Source organism: Bufo gargarizans, chromosome 5 (assembly GCF_014858855.1).
Source record: "Bufo gargarizans isolate SCDJY-AF-19 chromosome 5, ASM1485885v1, whole genome shotgun sequence".
NCBI classification, from domain to species: domain Eukaryota; kingdom Metazoa; phylum Chordata; class Amphibia; order Anura; family Bufonidae; genus Bufo; species Bufo gargarizans.
Genome location: NC_058084.1, coordinates 478,980,655 through 478,997,386, shown reverse-complemented (window position 1 = coordinate 478,997,386; position 16,732 = coordinate 478,980,655). Strand labels below are relative to the sequence as shown.

The window sequence follows — 16,732 nt, the reverse complement described above, 5'->3', positions numbered from 1 at the left end:
TTTTAACAGGTCAAGTCTGCAATTTTAACCCAATCAGCCTGACATAATGATCTCCAGCCTTGTGCTCGTCAACATTCTCACCTGAGTTAACAATATGATTACTGAAATGATCTTAGCAGGTCCTTTAATGACAGCAATGAAATGCAGTGGAAAGGTTTTTTGGGGATTAAAGGGCTTCTGTCACCCCACTAAAGTGATTTTTTTTTTTGGGCTGGTGAAATTAGTTATATTACGATATATCACAATATAATTGTGTCACTTACTTTGATCCAGCAGTTTCTTCAAAAACGAAAGTTTTATCATATGTAAATTTGGTCTGCTAACAGCAAGTAGGGCGGCTACTTGCTGCTAGCTGCTGCAGAAATCCGCCCTCTCGTCGTGTTGATTGACAGGGCCAGCCGGGATCTCCTCCTCCGGCAGCCCTGTCGGCATTTCAAAAATCGCGCGCCTCTGTGGATTCGGCGCAGGCGCTCTGAGATGAGGAGGCTCGTCTCCTCAGAACTCCCTCAGTGCGCCTGCGCCGATGACATCACCGAAATAGAAGACGTCATCGGCGCAGGCGCACTGAGGGAGTGCTGAGGAGACGAGCCTCCTCATCTCAGAGCGCCTGCGCCGAATCCACAGAGGCGCGCGATTTTTGAAATGCCGACAGGGCTGGCCGGAGGAGGAGATCCCGGCTGGCCCTGTCAATCAACACGACGAGAGGGCGGATTTCTGCAGCAGCTAGCAGCAAATAGCCGCCCTACTTGCTGTTAGAGACCGAATTTACATATGATAAAACTTTGTTTTTTGAAGAAACTGCTGGATCAAAGTAAGTGACACAATTATATTGTGATATATCGCAATATAACTAATTTCACCAGCCCAAAAAAAAAAAAACACTTTAGTGGGGTGACAGAAGCCCTTTAAGTTAATTTTCATGGCAAAGAAGGACTATGCAATTCATCTGATCACTCTTCATAACATTTTGGAGTATATGCAAATTGCTATTATAAAAACTTATGCAGCAACTTTTCCAATTTCCGATATTTTATGTAATTCTCAAAACTTTTGGCCACGACTGTATGTTCAGCCACAAATAGAAGTTACACTGTAAGGGATTTTATTAACTGTAGGAGCAGAGGAGTGGAATATCTCTGTTCGTGCTCCTGTCCCTTAGATTATGTGGGGAAAACTTTTAGAGAATTTCGTCGTCGAATTCTTGAGCATGTCAATGACATCAAGAAAAAGAACAATACCCCCGAGGCAAATCACATCTGGGAATGTCATAATGGAGATCTTAGGTCTCTGTCTTTTTCAGCATTGGAACTTATAAGACCTTCCCCCAGAAAAGGTGACGGGGACCGTAGAATCATTCAAAAAGAAACAGGATGGATGTACCGATTCCGGTCTCAGGCACCTGGAGGATTCAATGAGAGACTTACTTATTCCTGCTGTATTGGAGGCTCGCTCCGTCCTGTGTATAATCAGCTTTCACCTCCTTTACGAGATGGAAATTATTATCGACGCATGAAGCCTCATTATTGTCATTATTTAAAAATGGTCCTTTATCTGACCGTTATTTTAGTATCATATTGGATATAATTTTGTAGTCATGTGTTTTGCCTCGGATGTGGTTTTTACATGTGCTACATCTTCTGTATTTCTCACTAAGCACACTATTTCCCCCAGAGGTTCAACAACCATTATAGAATAAAATTGGGGTTTTCTGTCCCCCCAGTCTGCATCCCCTCCCCCATGGTTTATACCCTGCGGCGCTATATCTGTATTTGTATAGTATATTAATGGAGGCTGCCTATATGGAGGTCTACTGACTGAATAGAATGCTGTCACATAATTGTGCCGTGTATCCTACATCTGGGAGAGGATTGGTCTTTGTATTGACTTGTATCAGCGAAGGCTACTTTCACACTGGCGTTTTGAATTCCGTTTGTGAGATCCGTTTTAGGATCTCACAAGTAGGAGAAGTAGGGACAGATCTATTTTATCTTGATTTTCTGCCCCTGTCATTTTTGCTAACCGTCCGTCAGAACGACAGCTTTTTGGATTATATTTATCATGGACTGTTGTGGACCTTATGTACCTTTTGTATTTTAATATATGTAGATTAAAGGTTACGTTTTAGGGAGTCGCCCTCAGTGATCTGTGTTTTGTTACAGCGACTGACTTTCAGAAGATCCTAATACTCAGTGATTTTATAACATAGATTTTATAACATAGAATTATAAAAATCAAAAATAACAATACAATAATCAAAGATAATATATAATAATAAAATAAAATAATGTAGTCAAAAATAAAATATTTTCAAACAATATATATCTATAAAGGTTTGAAAAGCTGAAAAAAATAAAGAAACCCGGCGCTGATTTCCTGCATAGAACGGCAAAATAATCTGGAATTTCGGCGGGTATTCACACGCTGCGGCTGCGATTAAAAATCCTCCTGCTAAAAAAAACAGCTAACTCTTCCAATCTGCCTGTGTCCCGGGACATTACCGGAGCTCACGCGTCACACGCCCTCTGCCACAGAGACACGTAGCGCATCCGTGGCGGATGATTGACAGGGCGGTGTCACATGACCACTACAGAGTACCACCGGGGTGTAGACGCGATGACGTCAGACGCAAGGACGTAGCCAGCGATACCTGAGAGCGTTTAACCTCTTCCTCCCTGGCAGGGGCGTTATGTTATGTGACGGCTCCAGTGGGCGGGGCCTGGGTGATGGTGGAGGAGGCAGTTCCCTGGTGACCCGCGGAGGGGTGGGCAGCCGCCAGAGCGCGATGTGACGGAGCCCGGTTTCGGGTGTTATAGAATATGGCCCCCAGCAAGTCGGTGCTGAGTCTGGCGACCTTCCTGTTCGGCCTGGCCATCGGCTTCATCTTCTGCTATGTGATCGTCACCATCGCCCTGCAGGAGCGGGTTGAGCAGCCGCCCGACGTCCTGCACAACGACCCCCACGGGCGGCACATGGAGCAGCAGGAGCACCAGCAGCTGCCGGGGCACATCATGGACTTCAATGCTGATGCCCAGCAGCACCACGGTAACCGTCCCGACAACCCCACCCCGTGACAGCCCCTGCCCGGTGCCAGCCGGTCCTGACAGCCCCTGCCCGGGGCCAGCCGGTCCTGACAGCCCCTGCCCGGTGCGAGCCGGTCCTGACAGCCCCTGCCCGGTGCGAGCCGGTCCTGACAGCCCCTGCCCGGTGCGAGCCGGTCCTGACAGCCCCTGCCCGGTGCGAGCCGGTCCTGACAGCCCCTGCCCGGTGCGAGCCGGTCCTGACAGCCCCTGCCGGTGCGAGCCGGTCCTGACAGCCCCTGCCCGGTGCGAGCCGGTCCTGACAGCCCCTGCCCGGGGCCAATAGACTGGCACCCTGACAGCCCCTGCCCGGGGCCAGCCGCTCCTGACAGCCCCTGCCCGGGGCCAATAGACTGGCACCCTGACAGCCCCTGCCCGGGGCCAGCCGCTCCTGACAGCCCCTGCCCGGTGCGAGCCGCTCCTGACAGGACCCCCCAACACCCACAGTAGGTACTTTCACCCTGTCACCCTCTCCCGCTAGGTACTGACACTGACTACAGTCCCTCAGCTGATAAGAGGTTGTTTGCATTTCCTTACACATTCTTTAAGGTTCCTTACACTTCTTACTTCTTCCTCTAAGATGTGTCCTGTAATGAACCCGCCCGGGTCGATAGGTGTATGTGGGTGTCCCCCCACTAACCCGCCCGGGTCGATAGGTGTATGTGGATGTCCCCCCACTAACCCGCCCGGGTCTATAGGTGTATGTGGGTGTCCCCCCACTAACCCGCCCGGGTCGATAGGTGTATGTGGGTGTCCCCCCACTAACCCGCCCGGGTCGATAGGTGTATGTGGGTGTCCCCCCACTAACCCGCCCGGGTCTATAGGTGTATGTGGGTGTCCCCCCCACTAACCCGCCCGGGTCTATAGGTGTATGTGGGTGTCCCCCCCCCCCCCCACTAACCCGCCCGGGTCTATAGGTGTATGTGGGTGTCCGCCCACTAACAACCCTTCAGAGCTTTCATTATAGTGTCATAATCACCCAGCTCCAGAAATAATATGTCTAGAGATGAGAGAATTTCAGGTTATGAAATTCATTCACGCTTCGTTACTGGTTAGGCTACTTTTACATTAGCATTTTTTGCGGATCCGTCATGGATCTGCAAAAACGCTTCTGTTACAAAAATACAACCGCGTGCATCCGTCATGAACGGGTCCGGTTATATTATGTCTTCTATAGCCATGACGGATCCGTCATGAACACCATTGAAAGTCAATGGGGGACGGATCCGTTATGCAGCCCATAGACTTCTATTATGACAGAATGAATAACGGAATACTTATAAAGACATTCCGTCGTAGTATTGCGTTATGGTCTGTGGTAACGAAATCCATAACGCAATTCACCTTTTACCACCAAAAACAGCGTTAACAAATTTCAAAATATGAAATTCGCTTATCTCTACAAATGTCCGCTATATTGTACAGCTTTTTATTATCGGTACGCCAGATACTCTTCCTAAGAATATTACAAGAACTTTATTGGTTTTTGCTTTATTTATTTATTTACTTTTATTTGAACAATAACTTTGCAGAAAATTGTAGGAAAGGAAAAATTACATTTTTCTTCCATAACTTTTACTTTATGGATTATTTTGTAGTTTTCTGTGAGATTTGAACCCAGGACCTTCTATAAAATGAACCGGTGCCTTTAGGCCTCATGCACACAAATGTGTGGTGCCCGTGAATGGGAACCGCGATCCGCATCGGACAGTCTGCACCGCAATAAAAAAAAGTATGCATACACTACTTTTTTTGCGACTCAGGGACACGGACAGAAAACTCACGGAAGCACTACGGAGTGTGCCTCCGTTCCACACCGCACCATATCTTCCGTATAGCGGACTCATTCAAGTGAATGGGTCTGCATCCGTGATCTGGCATTCACGCGGCCGGTGTCCATATATATTGCGGACCCAATGTTTGTGGGCCACAACACAGGCAAGGACCTGCCATGGGTCGTATGCATGAAGCCTTAGGCCGAGTTCACACTTCAGTTATTTCCATCAGTTATTGAGAGCCAAAACCAGGTGCGGGTCAGAAACACAGAAGAGGTGCAGATCTTTCCACCTGATCTCTGTGGAGGCTTCACTGCTAGTTTTGGCTCACAATAAGGCCTCATGCACACGACCGTTGTTGTGTTCCGCAAAATGGGATTCCGTGATCCGTTTTTGTTTCCGTGTGTCTTCCTTTATTTTTGGGAGACCGCCAGACATAAAGGAATGTAAAAAAAAAAGTCTTAAGACAGGTTTGCCATGCAAATGATAGGAATAAAGCGGACGCGGATGACAATCTTGTGTGCCTCCGTGTTTTTTAGCGGTCCCATTCACTTGAATGGGTCCGAACCGTTTTCCGCGGAAATAATAGGACAGGTTATATTTTTTTGACGAACTGGAATCGCGGATGGCAAACGGTGCACTAGCCGCATTTTCAACGGCTCCATAGAAATGAATGGGTCTTTCCAGCAGGGCTTCAAGCAGGCTTGGATTCAGGGCTGCCATCAGAAATGTCAGGGCTCCAAACAGGCAAACCTTGCGCCTCCGGCCTCTTTCACACAGCATTTTTATTTATTTTTTCCTGTTTGCGGGCCGTTTTTTGTGTTCTGTATACGGAACCATTCACTTCAATGGTTCCGCAAAAAAAACAGAATGTACTCCGTATGCATTCTGTTTCCGTTTTTCCGTTCCGTAAGAAAGATAGAACATGTCCTGTTATTGCCCGCAAATCACATTCCGTGGCTCCATTCAAGTCAATGTGTCCGCAAAAAAATGGAGCACATACGGAATGTACTCTGTATGTCTTCCGTATCCGTTCCGTTTTTGCGGAACCATCTATTGAAAATGTTATGCCCAGCCCAATTTTTTCTATGTAAATACTGTATATGCCATACGGAAGAACGGAAATGGAAAGACAATGGAAACAAAAAATGGAACAACAGATCAATGAAAAACGGACCGCAAAACACAAAAAAAGCAATACGGTCGTGTGCAGGAGGCAGAAGACATACGGAGTACATTCCGCATGTGTTCCATTTTTATTTTTTTTGCGGAACCATTGACTTGAATGGAGCCATGGAACGTGATTTGCGGGCAATAATAGGACATGTTCTATCTTTCAATGGAACGGAAAAACGCAAATACAGAAACGGAATGCATACGGAGTACATTCCGTTTTTTATGTGGAACCATTGAAGTGAATGGTTCCGTATACGGAACACAAAAAAACGGCCCGCAAACAGGAAAATAAAAAACGCTGTGTGAAAGAGGTCGGAGGCGCAAGGTTTGCCTGTTTGGAGCCCTGACATTCCTGATGACAGCCCTGAATCCAAGCCTGCTTGAAGTCCTGCTGGAAAAACTTAAAAACCTTAAGGCCTTGTGTCCATTTTGTGGTCCAAAAATTGCGGATCCGTAAAGCATGGATTCCGGCCATGTGCATTCCACATTCTGCAGAACAGATCGTCCAGCTCTTAATGGAGCAGTACCATCCTTGTCTGTGATACGGACAAGAATATGACATGTTCTATTTTTATTTATTTTTTATTTTTTGCTGGATGTGCGGATACGGACAGAACATGGAGCGATGTCTGCATATATTTTTTTTTTACGGCCCTGTTGAAGTGAATGGCTCCGCATCCGACTCGCAGAAAATGCGGCTCGGATGCAGACCCAAACCACGGTGGTGTGCATGAAGCCTAAGATCATTTGCTGACATCACGTCTACTGGGCCGGGTCCAGGAGAATGAGCCCCGAGAAGTAAGGTCAGCGATGATGCTGTGTCTACACGGCAGGGCTTTACAAGTCTCGCCACGTCTCAGATGTAGACGCGAGGTCATCGGCATAGGGAGCCCGCCCTACGTAAAATATCACGTGACTAAGAAGCGCAGGAAAACAGGGCGTTACAAATAAAGTCAGTATTAGTAAGCGAGAGGACGTGATGTTTCCTGTCAATTGATGCTAAAAATTGCAAAACTGGAACACACCTTTAAATAAAATAACCCCCCACCCCCCCCACACGTACATACCCAAAATAGTAAAAAATAGTTATACGCTAGAAAAATTAAATCTAAGTCTCATCGCACTAAATGGCATGAAAGAAACCAGTAAAAAAATGAATAACAATCAAATGTCAAACTCGTCCTGGAAAAAAAAACACTTTTCATACAGGTTTGTTGATGGAAATGTCAAAAGTTGTTATATTTTGATACTCGGTGGAAAAAATGAGAAAAATGTGATGTGATGAGGAGTGTGCAGTCCTCGTGAGCAGTGGTAGCAGCAGGGAGGGACGGGGGCAGCCCCCTGCTGTTTTTGTTGTTTTAGACGCTGTGTTATAGCCAAGCATCTGCAGGAAACGCCTCCTAAGTGTCTGATAGGCCCTGAAGTCGGCGGAGGGCAAAGTGCGCATGCGCGGCCACCCACCATTCAGTGCCTACTTGCCTATTTTTGAAAGTCCCGTGGCAGTGAATACACTGCACATGCGCGGTGTGCTCTCCTTTCACTTTAGAGCCCCATTTTTGAGATCGGAGCGGGTCCTACCTCTGGCATTGTATGGCATAACCTATCAGTATGGGACAGCCCCTTTAAGGCGTTTACGCAAATAGCTGTCCTTTTGGTATACCACATCTTAAACTAAGGGGGTGATGGCACTCCCACCTTCAAAGGCTGTTTGAACAATTTTGTTGCCCATCTGACATAAGTACTGCACCTCTTCTCGTACCCCCTTTTTTTTTGTTTGTGCATTATATAGATGCTCAACTAATCATGTGCCCTTACAACTCATGTGGGCGCTTTGTTTGAACGCATTCGAATTTTGTGGTACTGAACTTAATACTAGAACAGCCTTCCGGTTTGCGCATGCGCAGTATTACGATTGGATGCCACTTTCCAGGAGTACGTATCTTTATCTCCGGCGTGGGTGCATGCGCAACAGGTACAGACGCACGCATACTGCGGGCGCATGCGTGGTTGACACGGACACACGCCGATCCCGGCAATGGGCAGGGAAGGATATTTACACCTGCGGTGGATAACCATTTCTCGCTGCAGGTCAGTACATCCACTGGCTTCTCATCCAAGCGCCATTGTGCAGTCTACAGAAATGGTCCCGTGATGAACCGATTTACTGCATAAGGGGGAAACACGTGGGGACGCATGCAACCTGGAGACGCCACGGTATATGGGGATGTTATAGAGGCAGTAAGTGGGGGAAAGCCACCGGTAAGTGGGGCCGCCCCTTTCGGGGCGATTACTCCACTTATAGGCAGGGACATCATAGAAAAATAGGGAAAGTATCCCACCGCCTACAAGCGGACTTGTCTCCTTTCCTCCTGGATGGTACAAGATCTAACAGTGTTGCAGCATCCGGTATCCAACTACTTCCAAGGAGCGATTCGGTTTATTGAATGCCCCCATCTTTAGGGTCCAAAGAACCGTGAGTGACCACGTGTGTGGCAATAATTTATGTACGCCTCATCATACCCATATACTGTGATAATTGTCTCTCTTTGCATTATCTGATATTTAGAATCATAATTATTTTTTTTTTTCATTTTTGTTTTTGATGTAGGATTATTTTAATGTATATTATATAAGTCATAGCTCGGAGTTGTAGTTTAGCATCAGTTGGAGACCACTTCAGTCTATTAACACCTCTGTCTCTTCCAGATGAGGATGTTCATGTTTCTGAAGACCTCTACAAAAAGGTGAGAGTCCTCTGCTGGGTCATGACGGGCCCTCAAAACCTGGAGAAGAAGACCAAACATGTGAAGGCCACATGGGCGCAGAGGTGCAATAAGGTCTTGTACATGAGTTCTGAAGAAAATAAAGACTTCCCCACCGTGGGGCTGGACACCAAGGAGGGACGGGACCAGCTTTACTGGAAGACCATCAAGGCCTTCCAGTATGTGCACGACCACCACCTGGACGAAGCCGATTGGTTCATGAAAGCGGACGATGACACATACGTCGTGGTGGACAACCTGCGGTGGCTTCTGTCGAAGCATAGCCCGGAGGAGCCCATTTATTTTGGCCGGAAGTTCAAGCCTTACGTCAAACAGGGCTACATGAGCGGAGGGGCCGGCTACGTCCTCAGCAAGGAAGCCTTAATCAGGTTCGTAAATGCCTTCAAGGAGGAGAAGTGTACTCACAGCTCATCGGTGGAGGACCTGGCGCTTGGGAAGTGCATGGAGAACATTAACGTCAAGGCAGGAGATTCTAGAGACACTAGCGGAAAAGAGACTTTCCACCCGTTTGTCCCCGAGCATCATCTCATCCAGGGATATCTGCCAAAGACTTTTTGGTATTGGAATTACAACTACTATCCTCCCATCGAGGTAAGACTCTGGATCTTATTCTGTGCCGCCAAGTAGTGTAAGCTCCTTTGCGTTCAGGGCTTTTGCAGATGAGTTTCACCTTTATGTAACTGTTCGATGCATGTTTCTGAGATCATCTGGTACAGTCTTCATGACTCGTGTAGTACGGCGCTGGCGCCCGCCAGGCAGCTTGTGTGGCTGGGTAGTGACTTGTATAAGGCTACTTTCACACTCGTGTTTTGTGCGGATCCATCATGGACGGATCCGTTCAGATAATACGAACGTCTGCATCCGTTCAGAATGGATCCGTTTGTATTATGTTTAACATAGCCAAGACGCATCCGTCTTGAACACCATTGAAAGTCAATGGAGGGTGGATCCGTTTTCTATTGTGCCAGTGAAAACAGATCCGTCCCCATTGACTTACATTGTGTGCCAGGACGGATCCGTTTGGCTCAGTTTCATCAGACAGACACCAAAACGCTGCAGGCAGCCTCCAGAGCGGAATGTACAGACTGAACGAAGGCAAACGGATGCATTCTGAGCAGATCCTTTTCCATTCAGAATGCATTAGGGCAAAACTGATCCGTTTTGGACCGCTTATGAGAGCCCTGAATGGACGAAACGCCAGTGTGAAAGTAGAGTTATTTGCTGACCTGAGAGTTGCTCCTGTGACATGTACCCATTGCATTGTAATTATAATTTATAATCTTGTGTGTTCTTGCCTGATCTCAACTCTAATGAATTGTACTGAAAACATTATGTGAGTATAATTCATTACAGTTGAGGTCAAGCAGGAACACACAGCATTATAAATAATTTCTGTGTCACAGGAACAGTGTTCAGGACTGGAAATACCTCTGACACATGGAATGTATTTCTCGCACTGAATACCATGTGTGAAATTGGCCTCAGTCTACGCCAAATTTGGGTCCTTTAAGTGCGTATTAACCCTTTTTTAATGGCATTGCCTATGGGAAGGATCCCTTGGCCCAGGTCAGGGTGTGGGGCAGGGTCCCTTGGCCCAGGTCAGGGTGTGGGGCAGGGTCCCTTGGCCCAGGTCAGGGTGTGGGGCAGGGTTCCTTTTGAATATGTCTGATCCTAATCCTTACCGCCCCCCTTTTATGATCGTTCTATTCTCGCAGTAATGGCTGTCCGCTCCGTATACGCTGACTTCCTGCTGAGCCTGTGATTGGCTGCTGTGTATAAACACAAGTCTATCAGAGGAGACAGAGCTGCAAGGGTGGAGCAAAGGAGCAGCAGCTTGAACCAATGAGGAGACAGGAGGTGTGTCTCAGACTACCTGGTATTTCCAGTAGACACTGTAGTTAAGATGTAGTCACAGATTACAGCTCTGCCTTGTTGGAGCAGCCAAGGAGCTCATTTGAGGATAATGCCTAGCAGGTAGTCATTACCCATAGGTACTGGATTATGCTGAGCTCCCAACTGGAACTTTTTTTTTACTATTAAGTCTTTATTTTTTGCAAAGATTTTGTAAATACATTTCAAGGAAAATACATAGCCATAGCCTTCATATTTCAAAAACTGCATTAAAATGACACGCAAGAAGGCACGCTAAGGGTATGCTCACACGGCATAGATGCGCTTTAGCTTTCCCATCTGGATTTAAAAACGTAGAATCCATGCGCTGCAGAACAAAAAATATTCTAATATTTTTTTAGATTTTCAGCACAGGTTTTACCCTTTGCAAGGCATAGGGTGAAATCTGCAGCAAATTCGCGACAAAGTACACGATAAAATCCTCTATTCAGATGCTGTTCCGCAGCAGAATCCGTTACGATTGCGTCTTGTGTGAGTTGATCCATACGCTTCTGACGGAGCTTTGCACATGCAAAACTGTATGGTGTTTTTCCCCCTGCCTGAGCACAGCAATTAGCGGGGGTGTGGTGGGATTCGACGTCTACAATACGTCTATGTGAGAGCACACACCTTATGCAAGTATATAATGGTAGGGCATTACCTGCCATTCATTTTTTTTTTTTTGTTGTTGTTTTCCCCTCCACTCCTCAGAATGAACCGGTCTTTCCAGTTGATTTACCTTTTACCGGTACGCTCCGATTCCTGCAATCATTTGTCATTGTGAAGAATTTGAAGACATAATAGATCCGGCACTCCTTGTTCTGTAGTCCTGACACATAGTGTCCTGCATCAAACAAGTCACCGCTAAATCTGAGACTCCATAGGTGGCATAGCCTGAAGAGGTCTACTAGGGGTCCATACAGATTGTCCAAAAGTATTGGGACACCTTCACGTTCCACCTCCAAGTGCTTCTATGACACCTCACTCTACATCAATAGATGCTAATATGGAGTCCCACTTTCTTAGCTCTTCAGGGAAAACTTTCTATAAGATAATGGTGGGAGACTGTGGGAATGTTTGACTGTTCATCCAGAAGAGGTCAGACACTGATGATGGGGAAGATGGCCTGGGTCACATCTCCGTTCTAGTTCATCCCAGTGGTGTTGCATGTGGTTAAGGTCAGGGCTCTGCGGACGGTCAAGTTCGTCCACCCCAGACCCCCCAGCCATGCCTTTTATGGAGCTTGCTTTGTGCACTGGGGCCCAGTCATGCTGGAGCAGAAAGTTGGAAGCGTGCAATTGTCCAAAATGTCTTGGTCAGCTGAAGAATTAAGATTTTCCTTCACAGGAACGAAGGGGCCTAGGCCGATCCCTGAAAAACACCCCCATAGCAGTACCCCTTCTCCACTAGACCCTACAGTTGGCACAATGCAGTCAGGCAGGTAACGTTCTCCTGAAATTCACTAAACCCAGACTCATCCATCAGAACACCAGATAGAGAAGACGTCTCCACTGCTCCAGAGTCCAGTGGCAGTGTGGTTTACACCGCTCTATCTGACACTTGCCATGGTGCTTAGTGATGGAAGGATTGCAGGCAGCTGCTTGGCCATAGAACCCCAATGCCATGAAGCTCCCGGCACAGGACAGTTTTTGTGCTGTTGTTAGTGGCAGTTGAGGTCTGAACTCTGCAGTTATGGAGTCAGCAGAACATTGGTAACTTTTATGCACTGTGCTCCTCAGCACTCGGTGACCCCGCTCTGTAACTTTACGTGGTCTGCACTTCATGGCTGAGTTGCTGTGGTTCCTTCCACTTTTACAACTCAGTTGATGGTGGAATATCTAGGAGGGAGGACATTACAGGAAGTGACTTATGGCAGCGGTGACATCCTGTTAGGCTGAGTTCACATCAGTGTTCAGTCTTTCCGTTCTTCTGCTCCGTTATAGGAGCAGGAGAATAGAAAGGACAGATTCGGCACATAACTGAGCCGAATGGAGCCTACGGACCCCATAGACTATAATGGGGTCCGTTAGGTTTCCGCTCAGGGGAAGATTTTTGAATCTGAGACAAAAGTCCTGCGAGCACAACTTTTGTCTCCGCTCCAAAATCATCTTCTGAGCGGAAACCTAACGGACCCCATTATAGTCTATGGGGCCCGTAGGCTCCATTCGGCTCAGTTATGTGCCGAATCTGTTCTTTCCGTTCACCTGCTCCTGAACGGAGCAGGAGAACGGAAAGGCTGAACGCTGATGTGAACTTGGCCTTGCAGGACCACGCTGGAATTCAGGGAGCTCTTTACAACGAACCATTCTTTCATTAATGTCTGAAAGGCAACTGCATGGCCGGGGGCTGGATGTTATACACCTGTGGTAATGGCAGACTGCATGGCCGGGGGCTGGATGTTATACACCTGTGGTAATGGCAGACTGCATGGCCGGGGGCTGGATGTCATACACCTGTGGTAATGGCAGACTGCATGGCCGGGGGCTGGATGTTATACACCTGTGGTAATGGCAGACTGCATGGCCGGGGGCTGGATGTCATACACCTGTGGTAATGGCAGACTGCATGGCCGGCGGCTGGATGTTATACACTTGTGGTAATGGCAGACTGCATGGCCGGGGGCTGGATGTTATACACTTGTGGTAATGGCAGACTGCATGGCCGGGGGCTGGATGTTATACACTTGTGGTAATGGCAGACTGCATGGCCGGCGGCTGGATGTTATACACTTGTGGTAATGGCAGACTGCATGGCCGGCGGCTGGATGTTATACACTTGTGGTAATGGCAGACTGCATGGCCGGGGGCTGGATGTTATACACTTGTGGTAATGGCAGACTGCATGGCCGGGGGCTGGATGTTATACACTTGTGGTAATGGCAGACTGCATGGCCGGGGGCTGGATGTTATACACTTGTGGTAATGGCAGACTGCATGGCCGGGGGCTGGATGTTATACACTTGTGGTAATGGCAGACTGCATGGCCGGGGGCTGGATGTTATACACTTGTGGTAATGGCAGACTGCATGGCCGGGGGCTGGATGTTATACACTTGTGGTAATGGCAGACTGCATGGCCGGGGGCTGGATGTTATACACTTGTGGTAATGGCAGACTGCATGGCCGGGGGCTGGATGTTATACACTTGTGGTAATGGCAGACTGCATGGCCGGGGGCTGGATGTTATACACTTGTGGTAATGGCAGACTGCATGGCCGGGGGCTGGATGTTATACACTTGTGGTAATGGCAGACTGCATGGCCGGGGGCTGGATGTTATACACTTGTGGTAATGGCAGACTGCATGGCCGGGGGCTGGATGTTTATATACCTGTATCGGTGCCAGGATTAATGGGTCAGGCAGCAGGGACCGAACAAACTAGCAGACTGATACAGCACATTGGAGTAAAATTCCCGGTTCAGCCATTACCGCAACCTCTGCGTGGGGCCCAATACTTTTTCAGCTGTCTGTAAGAGACCGGATAAGTTTGAGTTTTTCATACAAACATGGGATATTACTCGATTTACATTTGGTCTTCCTTTAATTGTGGCAGGTCCCATTTTAAATTGGTGAGTTTTACAAATGCCCACTTGCATGTAAATGCCCCTAAATGTGGACGTTGGTGGAAATAGTGAATTATGTATGTATTAGTGAGTGGGATCCCTCCATTATAAGCTGGGTACAGTTCAGCATTATTATAACATGCCCATTGTAATCATTCATTAGTGAGAAGACGATGCATTTATTTGCTCTGTAGGCTCATTAGCACCAACATATCGTTTGACTATTACTAGACAGAAAGAAGTAGATACAAGGAGGCAGTACTGTCTGTGTCTACATCATTCACAGTGAGACAGGGAGGCAATACTATTGGTACATACAATAATTTACAGAGGTAGACATGGAAGCAGTACTATCTCTGTCAACATCATTTACAGAGAGAGACTAGGAGGCAGTACTCTCTGTACCTACATCATTTACTGATAGGGACAGGGAGGCAGTACTATCTCTGCCTATGGAATTTTTTAGGTAATTCTATGTATTGTTGTTCTTTAAAATCGGATCAACACATATACAGTACAGAGATAGTGGTTCCGCTTCAATTTTATGGGTACACTTTGCAGGAGTGGAATAAAGAAATACCGCCCTAGTTTTCTGGATTATTGTAACTCATCGGCTTTATGAATAGCTCTGATTTTGCCGCATGTTTGTCTTTCAGGGTCCCGGCTGCTGCTCTGACCTGGCCATTTCCTTTCACTATGTGGACTCTACGACTATGTACCAGCTGGAGTACCTGGTGCATCATCTCCGTCCCTATGGGTACAACTACAGATACAGCGCAGACTCTCGGAATGATCTGGAGCAGAAAAATGTAAATGATAAAGTGGACGTGAAAGCAGAGTAATGCAAGCAACAATCATAAGGGATTACCGAAAAAATTGGGCACCTTCTGTCTGATCTTAAAGGGGTATGTTGCCCCCTGTCAGGCTGGCAATCAGAATCTGTGCAATGTGTTGAGGGATTTTTTATTTTATTTTTTAAATCTTAAATATCGAAGATCCATTTTGGCGATCAAATTTTTATTGACAATCATATAGTAATTTGTATGGAATCGGCTCGATGACATTTTGGTATTTGTCCTGTGTCCAGAGACAAGACGTTCTCCACTGAGACTCTGGTAAAGCCACACTCCTGAAGGATATTGTTCTATAAAGGAATTCTGCAAACCACTGGTTTTCCTGGAAGTTGCTTCTCGGAAAATGCACGTTACATGGTGATGAGAGGATCCGGTAGAGACCTACCAAGGATGAAGCAGGTGGGCCCAGTATGGGGCTGCCCAGTCCTACGTGGCCTTGTACAATTCAGTTCTACTTTACCTTAAATACTAGGGAATTGCTTAAATAACAACCACCTGTTGTGTTTCTGGAATCACTCCAAGAAGCTGAGAGATTGATCCAGTTCCCGGGCTTCGTGGTGTCAGTCTGTAGTCTATGAATTGGTTGTCTCCCCTTCCCCATCCTGTATTCTTGTTTTTTTTTTCCACAGCCAGCTGGATCTGCCGTAGTATCTTTATATTAGGGGTTTGCCACTTAAGCAGTTGCCTTATACTTTCAGCTTAAGGGCTTGTTTGATTTTGAAAACCTGTTTTTTCAAGTTCCCTCTCGATCTGGGAGCCCAAGAACGTCCTTTGATTTTTAATGTGCACGGTGTAATACTTAATTGCCCCTGCGGGTTCGGTGTGGGAAAATTATCTGCTTGCTGCCAGGATTCCTTGTGCGGGGTTCCAGCAGCAGGACATCCTGTGATCAGCTTATATTTAGGGAACCTCTCAAAAAAATAAAAAAAAGCATTGTAAAAACTAAAGCTCCCCTTTAAGGCTACTTTTACACCAGCGTTAGAAAAAACGCTTCTGTTACTGATAATACAACCGCCTGCATCCGTTATGAACGGAACTGGTTGTATTATCTTTAACATTGCTAAGACTGATCCGTCATGAACTCCATTGAAAGTCAATGGGGGACGGATCAGTTTTCTATTGTGCCAAAGAAAACGGATCCGTCCCCATTGACTTGCATTGTGGGTGGTCATGATGGATCCGGCTTGCTCCGCATCCCAGGATGGAAGGCAAACCGCAGCATGCTGCTCTCCGGTATGAGAACGGAATGGAATGCCTTTTGGAGCATTCCGTTCTCTTCAGTTATGTTTTGTCCCCATTGACAATGAATGGGGACGAAACAGAAGCGTTATTTTCCAGTATTGAGACCCTATGACGGATCTCAATACCGGAAAACAATAAAGCTAGTGTGAAAGTAGCCTAAGACTCCAGTTGTTTCTGTGTTATCCGGAGGTCTTTCCTCCCGAGGGGTTCGCTAGGTTGCTGGCTTTGCCTCCTTGTCTTATTGCAGGGCTGGCCAACCTGCGGCTCTCCAGCTGTTGTAAAACTACAACTCCCACCATGCCCTGCTGTAGGCTGATAGCTATAGGCAGTCTGGGCATGCTGGAAGTTGTAGTTTTGCAACAGCTGGAGAGCCT

General features: G+C 47.0%; 1 protein-coding gene across 1 annotated transcript; it reads left to right on the top strand.

Moving 5' to 3' along the window:
* The first annotated feature begins 2,650 nt into the window (after positions 1-2,650).
* Positions 2,651-16,136, top strand: C1GALT1 (core 1 synthase, glycoprotein-N-acetylgalactosamine 3-beta-galactosyltransferase 1). Its single transcript, XM_044293798.1, has 3 exons — positions 2,651-3,042; positions 8,735-9,402; positions 14,919-16,136. Exons 1-3 carry the CDS (start codon positions 2,817-2,819, stop codon positions 15,102-15,104), a joined length of 1,080 nt encoding a protein of 359 aa, XP_044149733.1. The 5' UTR covers positions 2,651-2,816; the 3' UTR covers positions 15,105-16,136.
* Positions 16,137-16,732: the final 596 nt, after the last annotated feature.